The sequence below is a fragment of the Trachemys scripta genome, chromosome 3 (assembly GCF_013100865.1).
Source record: "Trachemys scripta elegans isolate TJP31775 chromosome 3, CAS_Tse_1.0, whole genome shotgun sequence".
Taxonomy (NCBI): Eukaryota; Metazoa; Chordata; order Testudines; family Emydidae; genus Trachemys; species Trachemys scripta.
Genome location: NC_048300.1, coordinates 162,536,826 through 162,552,939, shown reverse-complemented (window position 1 = coordinate 162,552,939; position 16,114 = coordinate 162,536,826). Strand labels below are relative to the sequence as shown.

Here is a 16,114-nt window from a genome sequence, read left to right as displayed (position 1 = left end):
GTCACTTTTTCCAGGTTGCAAGGGAATGAAGGGGAAGTGTATATTTTTAGCCTATGTAGCCATGTGATATTCCTATGCTTAACCTCTGGCTCCCTTGCCCACTTCCCTCCTATTGTTTGTTACACTTATTGCATGCTCTCTTAATTAGACTGTAAGATATTTGGAGCAAGGACTAAGTCTACTATTTGTCCATCACCTAGCAAAATGATGATCCAATCCTGACTGAGGTCCTTTGGCTGCTATTGTAATATTAATTATTATTGTTATAATAATCACCATCAAGATTCCATATTCTTTTTAAAAAATGGTTTAAACTTTACCTTCTATTTTTTTTCTCTGACTTATTTTATTGTGTACAGTATTGTTCAACAAAAACTGTATATTCTTGGAGATTTTATAAAAAAATATATTACTCAAACTGACGCTCAATTAGCATAAAATGAGCTAAGAATTTTATAAGTCAATGATCTCTACATCAGCAATATTAAATTCCATTATGAAGTAAAAATTTCTAACAGAACTCAGTCTCAGCCATTTCTTGAGTTCTCAATACGTTAAAGCATTTCCCCCCTTGGACTGGCTGACCTTTCATTGATTTTGCAAGTATTCTTCCTCTTGTACAGAGACAGACTGAGTTTGACAGTAATGCTCTATTCTTCACAGGTGACAAATGACCTATGCTATTTGTATATTTAATTGCACCCACATGGCGTGCTAACTCTCTGAAGCTTTGCTGTTGATGCTGCTATATGCAGCTAGTGTCCATAGATATCATCAGTTCAGCTTGGCTCTATTTTTACTTTGAGTCTCATTGTACCAACTTCCTAGGCACTCAACTAACCGGAACATAAAAAATGAAATACTCCAACACCACTAAAAATCCTTCCCTCCACATCCTACAACCCCTAAAAAACAAACCAACCAACTAACAAACAAACAAACAAAAACATACTCTTCTCACTTTTATCTTTTCTATATACCATAAAAAATAAGATTAATTAAAACTAAAATGTGTTTCCCAGCTATGTGCAGAGAGAGAAAAATGAAGAAGCTTAGCTGTTCTTTAACTATTAGGAAGGTTGAGATTGTTTTTTAAACCTCCATTAGTTTTCTAAACTGTGCATGAAGAGAAGAAAAGGATCAGGGATTATATAAAAATATTTTTGTGATGGAACATAGGAGATAATCATAGCAGTTTTATGAATTCAAGTGCAGAAAACTGATTTTTATTTTTACTTTATTTTATGGAAAACTAGTACATGAAGACATTGTTCCTTTTTAAAATAGATGACTTAATGTGCCGGGTTTTGGCTCACCAACTCCTGATTTCATACTACTGGCACCAAGCAAACAATTAAAATTGTTCATCATTCTATATCACTGAAGTCAGAAAAGAGTTTATGATGTGACAGAATTAGTAAAGCTATGAAACTAAAATTTAATAAAACACATCCAGAGTTTTGGAAGGAATAATCCCACCCAAAAGTGTAAAAGCATTGAAGCCCAATATGTTGGTTCATGAAATATTAAGAGCACAGGAGAGAGGCTCACCCCAATCTCGGGTTGGCGCCTGGCACTAAAAGTGGCCCCCAGCAAAAAGGAGAAGAAATTACAAGGAAAGTTCTCCTCAGTGCCTGCAGCCCTGAGCAGCAACATGTTGCAAATGAAATCTTCAGAGAATTTAGCTGCCAGCCTCTACTGAAGATGTGAAACAGAGATAGTTATAACTTGGCCAAAATTGGGTGGACAGTAAAAGTCACCACTCCCATCGCTGAGTAACCCTAACCCCCACAGACACACACTACTGTTAAGTCACTGCTCCAAACCTTCTTAATGAAACTGTTATACAAAATTTTAATATTGGCAAAACAACGTAAGTTTTCCTAATCTCATTCTCACAATGGCCGAAGTGGTTTTGATTAAACTTTCTGGCTCTTAATACAGAGAAAATGGACTTTGGAAAATATACGCAGAAATAGATGCCAAAATGGCTTTCTATCACCTGAGAAACAAATGAGACAAGAGCTCTTGAAATCTGAGAAAGGTTGATCCTTCAACCAAAGGAGTTGAAATCTTTGGAACTGAGTATATAGGTAAGAAACCTGCTTAGACAGATTGTAACTTGCTGAAGTTAAGTTTTAGTCATTAGAAAGTCATTATTTGTAACCTTTCATAGCTCTTTCACTCTTACTTGAAATCACTTAAACATATGTGGTTTGTTAATAAATTTCTTCTTTTATTACAAAAACCACCTCAGTGCTATTATATAGAATTGAAATGGCAGTCTTTAGCTAATCTAACAGGCTGTTTGGGCTCTGTCTCTTTGGATGCAGCAAACTTAATAATTTCTGTGACAGTCCACTAAGAGCGACTGAACACTGCAGAAAGATATTTCTGGGGAACTCAGGAATTTGGGTTCACTAATTGCTACCTGTAGAGCAAGGTTTGGACTGGCAGAGTCCTGAAGCATTTGCTTTAAAGGCAGATAAGCTGCTATGTCAGGAAGTTGAGACATAGTTTACCCACAGCAAAACTCACTCTTGCTGAGATGGAGTGGTAACATAATGGCTCACAGTTCTGGCAGCCTATTTCTTCCCATGCATCACTTTCCGTACAAGTCTTTTGGGGTCAGGGAGGGAGGTCATCCAATCCCAATCCCTCCTTGTAGCCCTTTCCATTGCAGTGCTGAACAGGCATCTTGCTCTATATCTTTCCCCACACCCTATAATTAGCTAGCATTTATGCATTTTGCAGTGAGGGGAAGCAATTAAGTGGGCACTTCATTCCCTTCCCCTCCAATTCCAGTAGTTGGGTTGGGATTCAGTAACTTTTGAGGAGCTGGCTTGTTTGTATGTTTACAGAAGATACGTTGTGTGGTAAGGAAAGACTCAAAAGGCTAAGAGTTTTATTTGGGTTCAGATAAGCACTTATTTTTGCATAATTAGCCAATCAAGACTCTAAACCTAGTGATCTTTCATCACTACTAGAAAGGTAGACATGACCATGAGTTTTTGTCGGTGATATTTTAAAGAGACTTCCATAAAGATTTGGCCTTTAGGCTGCCCAGAGAAACCTGTTCAGCATAAGGTCCTTGCATTATATTTTAAGAGCTTATAAATTAAACCACCTTAATGGAAGCTTCACTGTAAGCTGCCTCATTCCTTCAGAAATCATAAAAAGCTTGAAAGGCACTGTTCAAATCTCTTTTATTGCAAAAGGAGGTATTAACACCAACTAATGGAAAGTTTTGATGATAAAATTACTTTGACATTTTGATATTAGCCCCTTCAATTATGATGAAACAATCAGTAACTGTGTCTATAATGCACTAAGGCTAGTCCCTTTATATCCACCTATTTTAAAACAAAATGGAGGAAATCCACAATGCATGTTAAATATACAGTTTTGACAGGATATGATGCAAGTGGATGATTGATAACTACACAAATAGTGTCATAATAAAAATTTGGGGATCAAACTAATTATCTCCTATGCTATAGATTTAATAAGCACTGTAACATCCTAAAGAAATTGCAATTCCATTATATTGTTTCCACTACCAATTTATTTTAATCAGTTATTATTCCTTTCCTGTCTTAACCAGATGTTGGTGGTGGTACAGGTAATGTTAAACCACTGTAATCATGGCATTTCAGTGGTATATAGAATGAGTTATATATAAGTATATTACTCACGAATGCTTGAAAAACTAAGACATGAAGCAGAATTCGTGGGGCACCAATAAGCTTGCTCAGCTCAATAGTCATATATCAAAGCTGATCCCAATTGTTTTTCCAGAATCCCCCAAATCTGAGGATACTAAGAATATTGATTCAAACCCAGATATTATACATATTAAGGAACAATATTTGGTTTCAGAGCAATCCCCAATTATTAGTATTATAAGACAAGTCATTCAGACAGCCTTTCCTGGGGATTTCACCTTGATGTGGTGGGAAGGCTTGTGTGTTCTCAAGACTCAGAGATATGCCAGTGGGAGTTTTAATTCCCGGTAGGGCCACCTAAGTCAGAGAGCTCAAAGGGTATGGGCCAGACAAAAAGCAGTCCACTTGTCCTTCAGCTTGGGAGTTCAGTGGTAAGTTAATGACCTAAGCTCATAAAAACACAACAAGGTGGCCATTCCAGTAAACAGCATGATAGATGGGAATGCTGGAGCCTCTTTAGTGCCATAAAAAATGTTGGACAGCATGGGAAGGACTCAGATTATTCAGACATAGATAATAGTTCAGGTGTTTCAGAATTTATTTGGAGTCAGTGTCTTTTTGGTGTGCCCCACATTTTAACAACTGTGCCTTTGAAAAGAACTGTTTGAAAGAAATATTTTCTCCCTTCTTATATTCTCTAGAAAGATCAGTTACAGTGGGCTGTGTGGTATACATTTTATGATTTGAATGCAAGGTGCTGTGTGTAGTTCAAATATTCCTGGTGTTAACTAATTAAGGCGTTTTGATGTAGAAGGAAGAGACTTCTGCTGTTACCTCATATGCTGACAGCACAAAGGCTCCACACTAAACATAAAAACAATCACCTTATTGGTGGGGGGAGGGGAAGGGGAGGAAATTAGATTTTCACAGTAAGATCACTAGTAGACTTCTTGGACTCATCTTCTCCCTGCCTTGCTATAGAAATTCTGCTTGTGATATACATCTATTTTTTAAAAAAATACTTTACCTTCATTCTTTATGGTAGGAAAGTTTTATAAATGCCCTAAAAGTTGTCAGATACAGTAAAATCCTATTAATCAAAAGCCCCTTTATATCTAGTGCTTACACACCACATCCCAGGCTTTGAAACAAAAATTAGAAGTTTTTATATTTATGCATGGCTAATTTATCTGATTTTTTGTACTATATTAAACTTGAAATTTCAGTTTGAACTTGTAACATTCCATTTTCACCTGTTTATGATTCAAATCATGGATGTGTATAGTTTAAAATATGGTTACATAACTGACAATAACTGTTCTTCAAGATGAGTTGTGCACATGTACATTCCTCTGTTGGTGTATGTACACCCAATGTACTACAGTTGGAGACTTTTGTCAGCAGTATCACTAGGCCGTGGTACCACCCCTCTCTACTCATGCTCAGAACCAAGGGCATAAAAAGGGCATGGCTGCTGCCTCCTTCTCCTTTCTTTTGCACTGCCGTCTAAGTAATATCCAAAGTAGTGGGGGAGGTGAGAGGATCGTGAAATGTATATGTGCACAACACATCTCAAAGAACAACAGTTACTATAGAGGTAACTGTTTTTTCTCGTTTGAGAGATTGTGCACATATATCTTCCACTGTAGCTGACTCACCAGCAGTTCCCTTACAAATGGTGGGACTTTACATTATTTTAAAAAAGAGATTGCAGCATTGATTTGCTAAAAATTGGCATAAACTCGGGAATCTTGAGACATGATACAGTGTCTGGAAAAGGACTACCACTTTGCCATCATGCAAATGTCCACTATTGATACATGACTCAGGAAGGCTGACAAAATTTTCTTTTATTCCATTTCCTTTTTTGTGGTAAGATTTATTTATACTTTATTGCTTTTGAATTTCTCTTTTAGCTTTGTGTACATGAATTCTTGAGCTTCTGTTCAGTGATATGGTTTCAGACTTGTGATCTAACAGGCATAATTCATAGCAAAACATATTTCTGAGTCACTAACTTTAATATATATAGAACATAGAAAATCAATGTGAATGATAATAAATAAAAACCATAACTATTTAAGAAGTGTACTTACACATACAACACTGTTCTGGTGTCTCCCACTTTCCCAGCATCCCCTATAGTCAGGGTGTCATATCCTCTTTCCAGTTCAAACTCTTCAAAAGCTAGCTTTATGACCTATTAGAATGAAAAGATACATATTTAATTAAATTATATCCTACAGATTAGGTGATTTGCAATATGTTTAACAAATGCTTTAGCTTCTAGAGTCAAACCCTGAAGTCCTCACTCCCATTGACTTCAATTATTGTTATTTAAATTTGAGCAAGACCTACAGAAAAATAAAGGTTTTCATGTTATCTAATAACAAGAAAGAAGTCTTCAGATAAATGTATTAAGGGTAGCAATATCCTTTGATAGTTTTTAAAGTTAATAAGTAAAAATAACACTTTATTTTAGTTATCATTATTATATACAGATACTGATTTTTCAGCATTGGAAAAGTACAATATACACGGACATAAAAGAAAGCCAATCTAAAGTATAGAATGCAATAAATATCATTATATTGACACATTTTTGGAAACTATACATATGAAAATCTCAGAAATACCTTACAGAATATTTTCCATTTCAGTTGAAATATAAAATAAAAAAGGAGATGAGGATGAACATATATTATTAAAGATTGTCCACTTCATGAAAGAGTGAGGTAAGGGAGGGTATACATACATCAGTAAGAGAAATCTGAGAACTCCTTAACTACTCTGTCTATAAATTTGTTAACACAGACGGTCTTATGAAGAAATTGATTTTACTCAGTATTCAATATAAAGTTTCCATGAATTACAATCGTAATGAAAGAAAATAAAAGTGTTCCCTCCAAAAAAATTTGTATATTTATTGTATTCCATTGAAAATCATAGTATGAAGTACAGAAATGTTTTTTTCATAAAGCTCCACAAAAAATATGACTCCAGAATTAGGACCTTATTACAGCTCTGTGTCAGAGTCTGCTGCAGTCAATAATATTACTCCTTTTACTTCCTGTATCTGTATATCAAGTTTTCAGCAGATAGTCTGTCTCAATACATTATTCATTGTTTCCTTATCTTGATGATGATTGGATACACCAGGACAACCTCTGATCCAATTTCCATGAAAATTTGTTTACAGGAGGGAGCTCTTTTTGCTTATATTTTGGGACTAACAACAGTATCAGGGTCAGATCCTGGCTCCCATAGGTGCCAACTCCATGAATGCTCAAGGGCACCCACTGGCAGCCCCCCTATCAGAACCTCTCCCTCCCCCCAGTGCCTCTTGCCCGCTGGCAAGCCCTGTGCATGGATCAGCACCTCCCTGCACCTCCCACCCACCACGTACTGCTGTTTCATGGTGTGCAGGAGGCGGTGAGGGAGGATGTGGGAGCAAGGATGCTCAAGGGAGGGGGCGGAGCTGGATGGGAAGAGGCGGAGTGGGGCCTTGGGGGAAGAGATGGAGTGGGGGCAGGGCCTGGGTCAGAGCCGCAGGTTGAGTATCCCCCGGCACTTTGGAAAGTCAACACCTGTACTGGCTCTTGCAACAGCCATTTTGTGCCACTATTGTGGAAAAGGCAGCTAAAAAGCTGATGGCTTTGATACCCTGAGTATTCCCCCTACATGACAGAACCACAATAATGGCTCTGAGACACTCCTCAAAAAGGCTTGGGAAAAACCTCCCACCTCCAACTAGGATCTTAATATTGATTTTAAAAGTTAACTGGTTAAATGATTAAAATTATATCATTTAACTGGTTAACTGTTAACTGAGGTCGCTCCGGATGGCCTGGCATGGCGGGCGCTGAGATTCCTCCGGCCAGCCGGTGCAGGGCAGCTGGGTCTGGGGACACTCTGGTCCGCCCAGGGCTGGGGTCCTGCTCCATGGGCTGGCGCGGCTGGGGTTGGAGTCCTGCCAGTGCGGCACAGCAAGGGCTGGGGTTGCTCCAGATGACCGGTGTGGTGCGGCCGGGCTGGCGCTGGGGTCCCATAGGCTGGCTGGCACAGCACAGCCGGGGCTGGGTCCCTTCCACCAGGCCGGCACAGCCAAATCTGGGGTCCCTGCCGCTGCCGCGTGGCCACTGGTGTTAACGGTTAAGGTTAGTTAACAGTAAGCCTAATGCTAACTGGTTAACCTTTTACATCCCTACCTTCCACCCATTTCCCATTGTTTCCTGGCCGCATGAAGGAATGGGAGGTAAGGAAACAGACTCCTCTGTCTTTGCCCATCATATCCTATTCTTTGCTATATGGTTCCAAGCCAGGGGCTAGATAGCTGAGATTACCACAAGGTGCACCGTCAGAGACCTCAATGGCAGGCCTGATAATTTCAGGTATAGCAGATACTCTAGGATACCTTGGATATCTTGTGAGTGCTCCCTGGCCTGGTGCATGGGCCTGCACTCTCTTACTCTGCGGTGACCTCTATTGGAGGTTTCTCGTGTGGGTTTTCAATGACTCAGTGCTCCAGCTGAGTCACACACACAGTCTGTATGTGAAACAAAACAGACTCCTTTTGGGATACACAGTCCAACAAAGGCCTATCCCAGTACCCATCCATTGATCTGTGTCCGTAGCACTCCTCGGGCTCAGTCTTTAAAAATTCCCAGCTCTGGTATGGGACCATATCCCCAGGGCTTCCTCCCTGGAGACACTGTCCTCACCTGCTCTGGGCCTTTCTAGTCCCAGCTCTCCAGATGGGCCACTAAACCATCCGATCTCCTTCTGGAGGTATTTACTGTTCAATATTCAGCCCCTTCTCAACTCCCTTCCTCAGGGCTTAAGACACTTCCCTCCCTAGTAGTTGGTGGAAGGATCCAGGACCACCCACTACTCCAGATCCCAGACCAGGGACCCTATGAATAGCAGCCACATACTTCTGCATCCCTTTTAGCTAGTCACTATGCTGCTACAGTTCCCTGGACCACTTACCCGCAGACCCACAAATGTTTCACCCTTATCGCTGAAGTCTTTTACTCAGTCCCAACAGCCAGCCAGGAGCTTGCTCTTGCTCCCAGTGATTTCCAGCAATTGATCTGTCCCTGGTCCTGCCATTCCTTCAGCCAGCCAGGAACACAATCCTCACTCCTCCAGCTCCAAGCAGCAACCGACTCTTCTCAGGTACTGCAATTCCTTTTATATGGGCCCGCTGGGTCCTGATTGGCTGTTCCCTGCCACCTCTCTGATTGGCTACTTCCCCCCCCAGCCACTCTAGGCAGCCTGGAGGACTTCATTACTGCTCCTTTATGGGATGGGTGTGATAGGACCACAAAGCCTCCATCCTCTACTGTTTGAATCTGATCCTTCAGGTTGTTTACTTGGAAGGTCAGTTTGTCATCCCTGTTATTTATATTGATCAAACAAGTTTTATCATTTTGATTTTCAAGCATGTTTTCTACCATTGCTCAGATGGAGTTTTCTTACTCATGTTGTGTCTTGACTCTGCACTGTGTGGGTTTCACTGGGAGCAGACTATGTGTTAAAGCCCGAAGTCAAAGAAAACTTTTGCTTTTGAATTTGTGCATTTTTACCCAGTCAAGAATCTTTCTGTAAAAGAACTTTGGTAGATAGAGACTTTTTCTTAGGGAGACTGAACTCCTGTATAGAATTTATATGACAATCTACACCAACATGCTAGAAGATAAGCCACTTCAGCAATATGTAGAAAGGAAATAAATCAGGCATTTATTTATTTATTTATTTGGACTGCTGAATACCTCCAACAAGATGTGCATTTGCCTTGCTGAGTAAACATGTTATCCTGTCGCTGAAACACCTCTTTCTTCAACTCTCTTGCTATTACAGTTGCCCACCTTCATCATGTCTGAAACCAGACTGTGAACTCTTTGGGCCCAGGGCCATATCTTCCTATTTATACTAGCAGTACGTAGTACTCTTTTGGGTGCTATATAAACAACAATAATACTAAGAGACCTCCATGAAAATTAGTCCAGCTTGTTTCATGGCAAGTTCTGTCCTCTTTAAAGTATGGCTACACAATTTTCTCCCTCAAACAATTGCACAGGATTGATCTTTCTATTGCCTAAACCAGCACGCCTTTTTCTATTTAAAAAAAAAAAAAGCTGCAAGAATGGTTAGCCAATCAGTTCACCTGCATGGCTGACCATTCCTGAGTATTCTATCTCTATTGTTAAACAACTTATGATTGTTTTAGTAGACTAGATAGTGCTAAAGCAGCATTGTTCTTAAGTAATGCAACATATACTCTATTACAGAAGAGCACAGAGAGTAATGAGATTGCCAGTATAGAAACTGTATTTTTATGTTGCTGTGGGTCTCACTTATCACCTGTTTTAGTGGTGAGGAAAGAATTTTTCCAATGAGGCCAAACTGTCTGAAGCTTGGTAGGATTTTTACCTTCCTCGTAGCATCAGGGGACAGAATTAGGTTAGGTTAGGAATAGGATTTAGAAATTTAATTTAAAAATTGTATGAATGTTTAGTTCAACTTGTGGCAAGTGTCCAGCATGAATAAAAGACTAAAGGGACAGTACCCAGAAATAAGAGACCAGGGATTTCATGGTTAGACCTCTGGTATGGGAAAAGGGGAGACCTGAAATCTAATAACCAAGATCCCTCACTGGTACCTCCTTCTCTTCCTTTCACAAGGGTGAAAGTGATAGGATTCAGCAGAGTGAGCTGAATACTTGGGGGTGGCAGTGGAGCATCTACCCTGAGCCATGGACTATATCAGCAGTTCTCAAACTGTGGGTTGGGACCCCAAAGTGGGTCACAACCCCATTTTAATGGGGTTACCAGGGCTGGCGTTAGACATGCTGGGGGCTGAAGTCAAATCCCGAGGGCCTCAGCCCTGGGTGGCGGGGCTCAGGGTACAGGCCCCCCGCCCGGGGATGAAGCCCTTGGGCTTCAGCTTTGACACACACACACCCATCTCGGGGCTTTGCCCCTCGCCCCCCTTCCCCTCCCCCGGGGTCATGTAGTAATTTTTGTTGTCAGAAGGGGGTCAAGTGCCCTGTAGCCCTGCACTGGAGTCACTTAAATGTCTAGTATGGGGAGATGGGACAGATAACACAGGAAAAGGGCACCAAGTTGTGGCCTGCTGCTTAAAATCCATCCCTGTTACTGTTCTCATGTACTTGCATATCTGATCAAAATGTTTCTACATGTAGCTTATATAACTGTGTAGGGATTTGAAATGTTGCATAGAAGACACTCCTAAGTCTCTCTGAAGATGCACTGAAATCACTATTTATCATCATAGACTTGTTTTGGGAGGTATAGTTTAGGGGTGGAAAGAAACAACCCTGAAGATCATTATGTTTAATCTATAGATTGACTCAGAGAGTAACAGCTTCTGTTGTAGTGAAAAAGTTTTCTTTTGTGGCTCCAGACATGAATAGTGTCTCACTGGGCTAAAGAACTTTTGATTTGTTTTTCTAAAATGAATTATTGTATATGGAATATACTAAGTTAAATAACTCAGTTATAATAAAGATGTAAAAAACAAAACAAAACATTAAGACACTGATCCATATTATGGACCAATATACTTCAACATTGCCTTTCAAGAAGAAAGCCATTTTAAATGTACAGAGCCAAATACCCATATCTGAATCTTCCCACAGGTTTCAATTGTTATGCTGATTTATAATTCAAAATAACTAATGCAGTTTGTTTAAAATACTTGAGTTTAAATATGCCCCTGGACTAATATTCCGTATATTGAGTTTCAAGATGGAGTGACTACACACCATTAAAAATGCAGAGGTTTAATGGAGCCCCTCACATAACCTTAACTATAGTTGTGCCAGCAGGCCTAGTTCTTAAAAAAAAAAAAATCATTATATGACCAAATCATATGCAAAATAATTTTGGCAATACGTCAGCATTCCAGTTCAGTGATCTATTGCATACTATATGCACCTTTTATAGCCTGTATTTGTAAATCTGCTGTATGCAGAGATAAAGTGTATTTCACGAGACTGCATTATGTTTTAATAACCAGTAGCATTATAGACACTACCATGAAGGTGAATAATACATGTTCCCACCTGCTCCTAGCTGCAACCTCTAATGCTCCTAGGTTATAACAATGATTAACATGCAACATTTTCATTTCTAAGTAAAGAAAAAATAAAGCCAAGGAACAATATAAGAAGTATGTAGAAGCATAAAAGTACAGCTGTTCTCCTTGACAATAAAAAAACCTAGCTTCACATAAATCATTTTTAAAGCAACAGTAATTAAAGTCTTATTTACCAAAAGAGAGATGACAGAATATATTCTTAAAGTAGTAATGAATCATATATATGCTAAATTTTGTTACATGTTCTTTTATTTACATTTCAGTTTACAAATCAGCTGTGGAAAATATTTTTAATGGAGTAAATTATACAAAAAGAATATGGTTTAATCCATAGTAAGAAGCACAGAATCCCAGTAAATGGGAAGATTATTCATAAGGAAAAACACAGTGGACTCGATCACCTATGACAATATGGTCAGAAAATTGAAATCCAGTAATTTTTTTAAGATAATTTCTTCTATACCAATAAAAATGAAGGTCAAGGAGAAAGCATGTTGCAGTGGATCCAAGTAGATATGGAGTCAAGAGATTTATGTTATGTTCCTTGGACTGTCACTGAATCACTGTGTTAACTTAGACAATACAGTTACTCTATTAGCAGTTTCATTTGTACAATGAAGATAACGATGCTCATTGATCTTTGTCCAGAATTTTGAGATTTAAATGTGAAAAATAATGTAATTATAGTTAGCACTTAAGTATCTATATTTTCTCATTAACACTAGTATCCAAATGCCTCTCACACACTTAAAATAATAATAATAAAAATCCCACTAACATTACTCTCCCTCTTCTCCTTCCTATGCTGTAAATGAAGTTGATTAGTTTTTGGTGAAGGGTTTGTAGTACTCGGGCCTGGGGGGTAATGTTTTTGTATGTGCACATATATATAATATGTATTGAAAAAATGCCACTTCAAAGAGATTGCACCAATTCAATCACAGACTCTATTGTGTTATATAATGAATATAATACAAAAAAGAATATAACTGCAAAGGTGCCATTCATGACTCCATAGTTAATTGAGTTTTGCAATTAAATAAAACTATATTTGCTTAGCTTATTAAATAATTGATTGGTTAATATACACCATGATGAAAAACCCAAGATAGCCATAACCATTCCACTACTTTTGGACACCTAACAAAAAATGCAACTCATTTTGGTATGCAAACAAATTACTGAGAAATTACTATAGTGGCATTAACCAGTGGTGTCTCCTCATTTTCACAACCACCAGAAAGAAATACATTTTAAGTGTGGACCATGCTATCTGCAGTGGGTCCTTCTTTCAATCCATCTTTTGCAAATAGCTAGCATACAATGTATATGCCACCTTACATACACCTGTGCATTTCTGACACACAGATATTTCTTCTGAGTGTCAACAGTGAGATTTGTGTGTGTGTACACACATTAGGTGCAGAAAGACAAGGCCATCAGTGTTTTTACAAAAAAGAGTCTGCTAGCTGTCAGCATATTTTGTTTGAACCACTGACTTCCTCAGTCATTTTCATGTTTTGAGAGTTGCTATTAGAGGAAGAATTATAAATCAGATATTCGGTACTTTCCAGCTCTGCAAGTACTAAGATAAAGGTACTAAGAGTGTCACAGTGAAATGCAAGATCGAACAGATAGTACATATTCTAAGAGGGACCATTCATACTGAAGTAGCTTATTAGCACCCTGTAGTCATAAGACAAAAAAAGGGGGAAGAGGGGTAGTCAGTTACAGATTCTTGTAATAAGCCATAAATCCAGTGTCTTCATTAAGACCACAATTTATAGTATCTAGCATTGTTATGAATTTAATCTCCCAGGCTCATTGTTTGAAAGTGTTGTGTAGGTTTCCTTTGAGGATGAGGACTGACAGATGTCGAAACAGATTAAACATACAATTGCACAGGAGGAAACTGACTGCACCACAACTAAAGATGGGGCAGAATTTGTGTGGGCTTACCCAAAGAAGGACAGCTCTGCTTTGTGGTTGGGGAGTGGGGGGAGAGGAAGAAGGTCAGAAACTGCTGCAAAAGGTGCTCAGTGGTCAACTTTGCATCAATGACTTAACTTACACCTCCCCCCCGCGGAATGTGCATAAAGGTACGAAACCTGGGTGGGGCAAGTCTCTATGTGAAAGCAGTGAGGAAGCCAGCACCCACCCTCCCTCCCCTAGTAGCCAGCAAGTGGAGGTGAATGGCAGGCTGGATTTGGACCTGCTGTGAGCATTACGCTAGTCGCCTCTTTTAAAGGGGGGCTGGGAAGGATTTTTTCCCACACCACCAGAATTGGCTTCGGTGGAGTGTGGGTTTTTTCACCTTCCTCACAATGGGTGTGAGGATGAACCTTTTCTGGTTAATAGAAAAGGTGGTAGTCCATATGTCACAACTTATTTTGTAATATTGGATGGATGATCAGTGCAGGTACTCCATAGGGAAGGCAGCTAGTGACCAGATAAATGGCCTGGTAAAGGACTTAAAAGGAGGTACTGGATAAAGAAACAGAACAGGGGAGGAGGTTCGGGGACTCCCATGACTGGTACGGCAGGGAGCCAACCTCCCCCTCCCCCCCGCCCCCCATTCTCATAGCCCTCCTTAAGCCTCTTGTGAGGTTGGTGGATGGTAAGGTCCAAGCCATGGGTCGGCTGGGGGACCTGGATGGAAACAAAGGGGAGCTGGTGGAAGCCCCGGAGAATTAGAATAAAAATGCTCCATGCATAAAGAGGCCAATTTAAAATAAATGACGTCCTGAAAGAAATCAGAAATGTCTTTTGAGGGTGTGAAAGTCTCTCATGTTGGCAACAAATACTGGAGCACAAATTCTGAAATAGGATTCCTTCTTAGAGCTGAATGCTATGTGAAGACGTGAAGAGAGGACCTTGAAGCTAATCTGGGATTTTAAATGAGATCTTTTTGAAAAACTAGCTATGGAAAGGCTATTCAATCTGCATAATGCCAACAATAAAAATAAAAATGTGCCCATAAGGCATGAAAAATGCCAACCAACACTGATACAAGCCAATAATTTTCACCAGATGTGGCCAATGTATTTTTCAATTATTACTTTCCAATAAGGTAAAATCAGGTTCAGAGTACAGTTGTATTTACTGAAGCTAGCAAAGACACCTGATGGGAAATAAAACATAATTGCACAGACTACTCAGTAGCAAGTAGGCAAAATGACATTGACCAGAAGATAAATGGCACTGAACATCACTAGTACACCAAAGACCTTCTCAGTCATTAGGCAGATTTCCAGTGGTACGGCAGAATACCACAACAGAGGTTGAAGTCATGCCACAAACTAAAATTTAGAACCAGGGCTTCAAAGCCTACAAATATTGTACTACTGTATTTATTTTATTTATTTTCAGTTGTGGTGGTATTTGCATCAAAAAGGTTAGCTTTAGCTGTAATAATATACTACATTTTCCTACCCTGCATCTTCTCCCCAACTGAAATGAGTAGGTTGAAAATCATGTATGATAACAGAAGTATGTGCCTGATTCTGTCACTTATTTTATAATAGACACCACTTGCTGGAAGTGCATTTGAAAGCAAAACATGCCATTGTTGCAGTAACGAAGGTAGAAATATCACCATATTCCCTCAGATTCCAAAATCATTGTGATATTTCAAAATGAAAGAGGTGCTTCAAACATTGATCCATATTTCAAGAATAAGATTCCGTGTATTTCCACCACATGGAGACATAGATGGCTAAAAGGATATATTCATAAAGAAAGAGTTAGAGGTCATGTTATCATTTTTCTCCATCTCCTTCATTTCTCTGGACTGCACACCACATACATCTTTCAGCTGAGAATATTTACTTGGAATATCAGAGAATGCATGATAATATTAGGACCACAGTTCCACTGTATGTCTCCAGCCAAGTCACAGAGGGAAAGGCATCTCCTAAAGAAACCCATAGAGACTGTCTCACATGAGAAGTAGGAGTGGGGTTTCCAGCAGTGGGCTGGGAACAGTTGAGGAGGATGGAATGGCTGATGCAACACTGCGCCAGATTGAAGCAATTAAGGAAGAAATCATCACCTCTATTGTATGAATTATTGCTGGATATTCCCAGTAAGTTAACAAAGTTGTGGTCTAATTAAACCACATCCCTTGCATCTTGCCTTTCTTTCCACAAGTCTGGGACAATGAGAACTCTAAGGTTATACAACCTAACCTTACATTCTCTAAGACTGTCTTGAAAGGCATTTAAAATGGACTTCCATAACAAAGGTCAGCAGCTACTTATTCATTAGCTGAATGACTAAGTGAATTCAAGTATCAGGGGGTAGCCATGTTAGTCTGTGGGGACGTG

The 16,114-nt window shown here is 39.4% G+C and overlaps 1 protein-coding gene across 1 annotated transcript in view; it reads right to left on the bottom strand.

Annotated features, from left to right (window-relative positions):
* Positions 1-16,114, bottom strand: part of LOC117875514 (CUB and sushi domain-containing protein 1-like) — a 1,845,931-nt gene that overhangs the window by 496,783 nt on the left and 1,333,034 nt on the right. Inside the window, exon 11 of the mRNA XM_034766897.1 lies at positions 5,762-5,865. Within this exon, the coding sequence (XP_034622788.1) occupies positions 5,762-5,865 (104 nt within the window). The remainder of the gene's footprint in view (positions 1-5,761; positions 5,866-16,114) is intronic.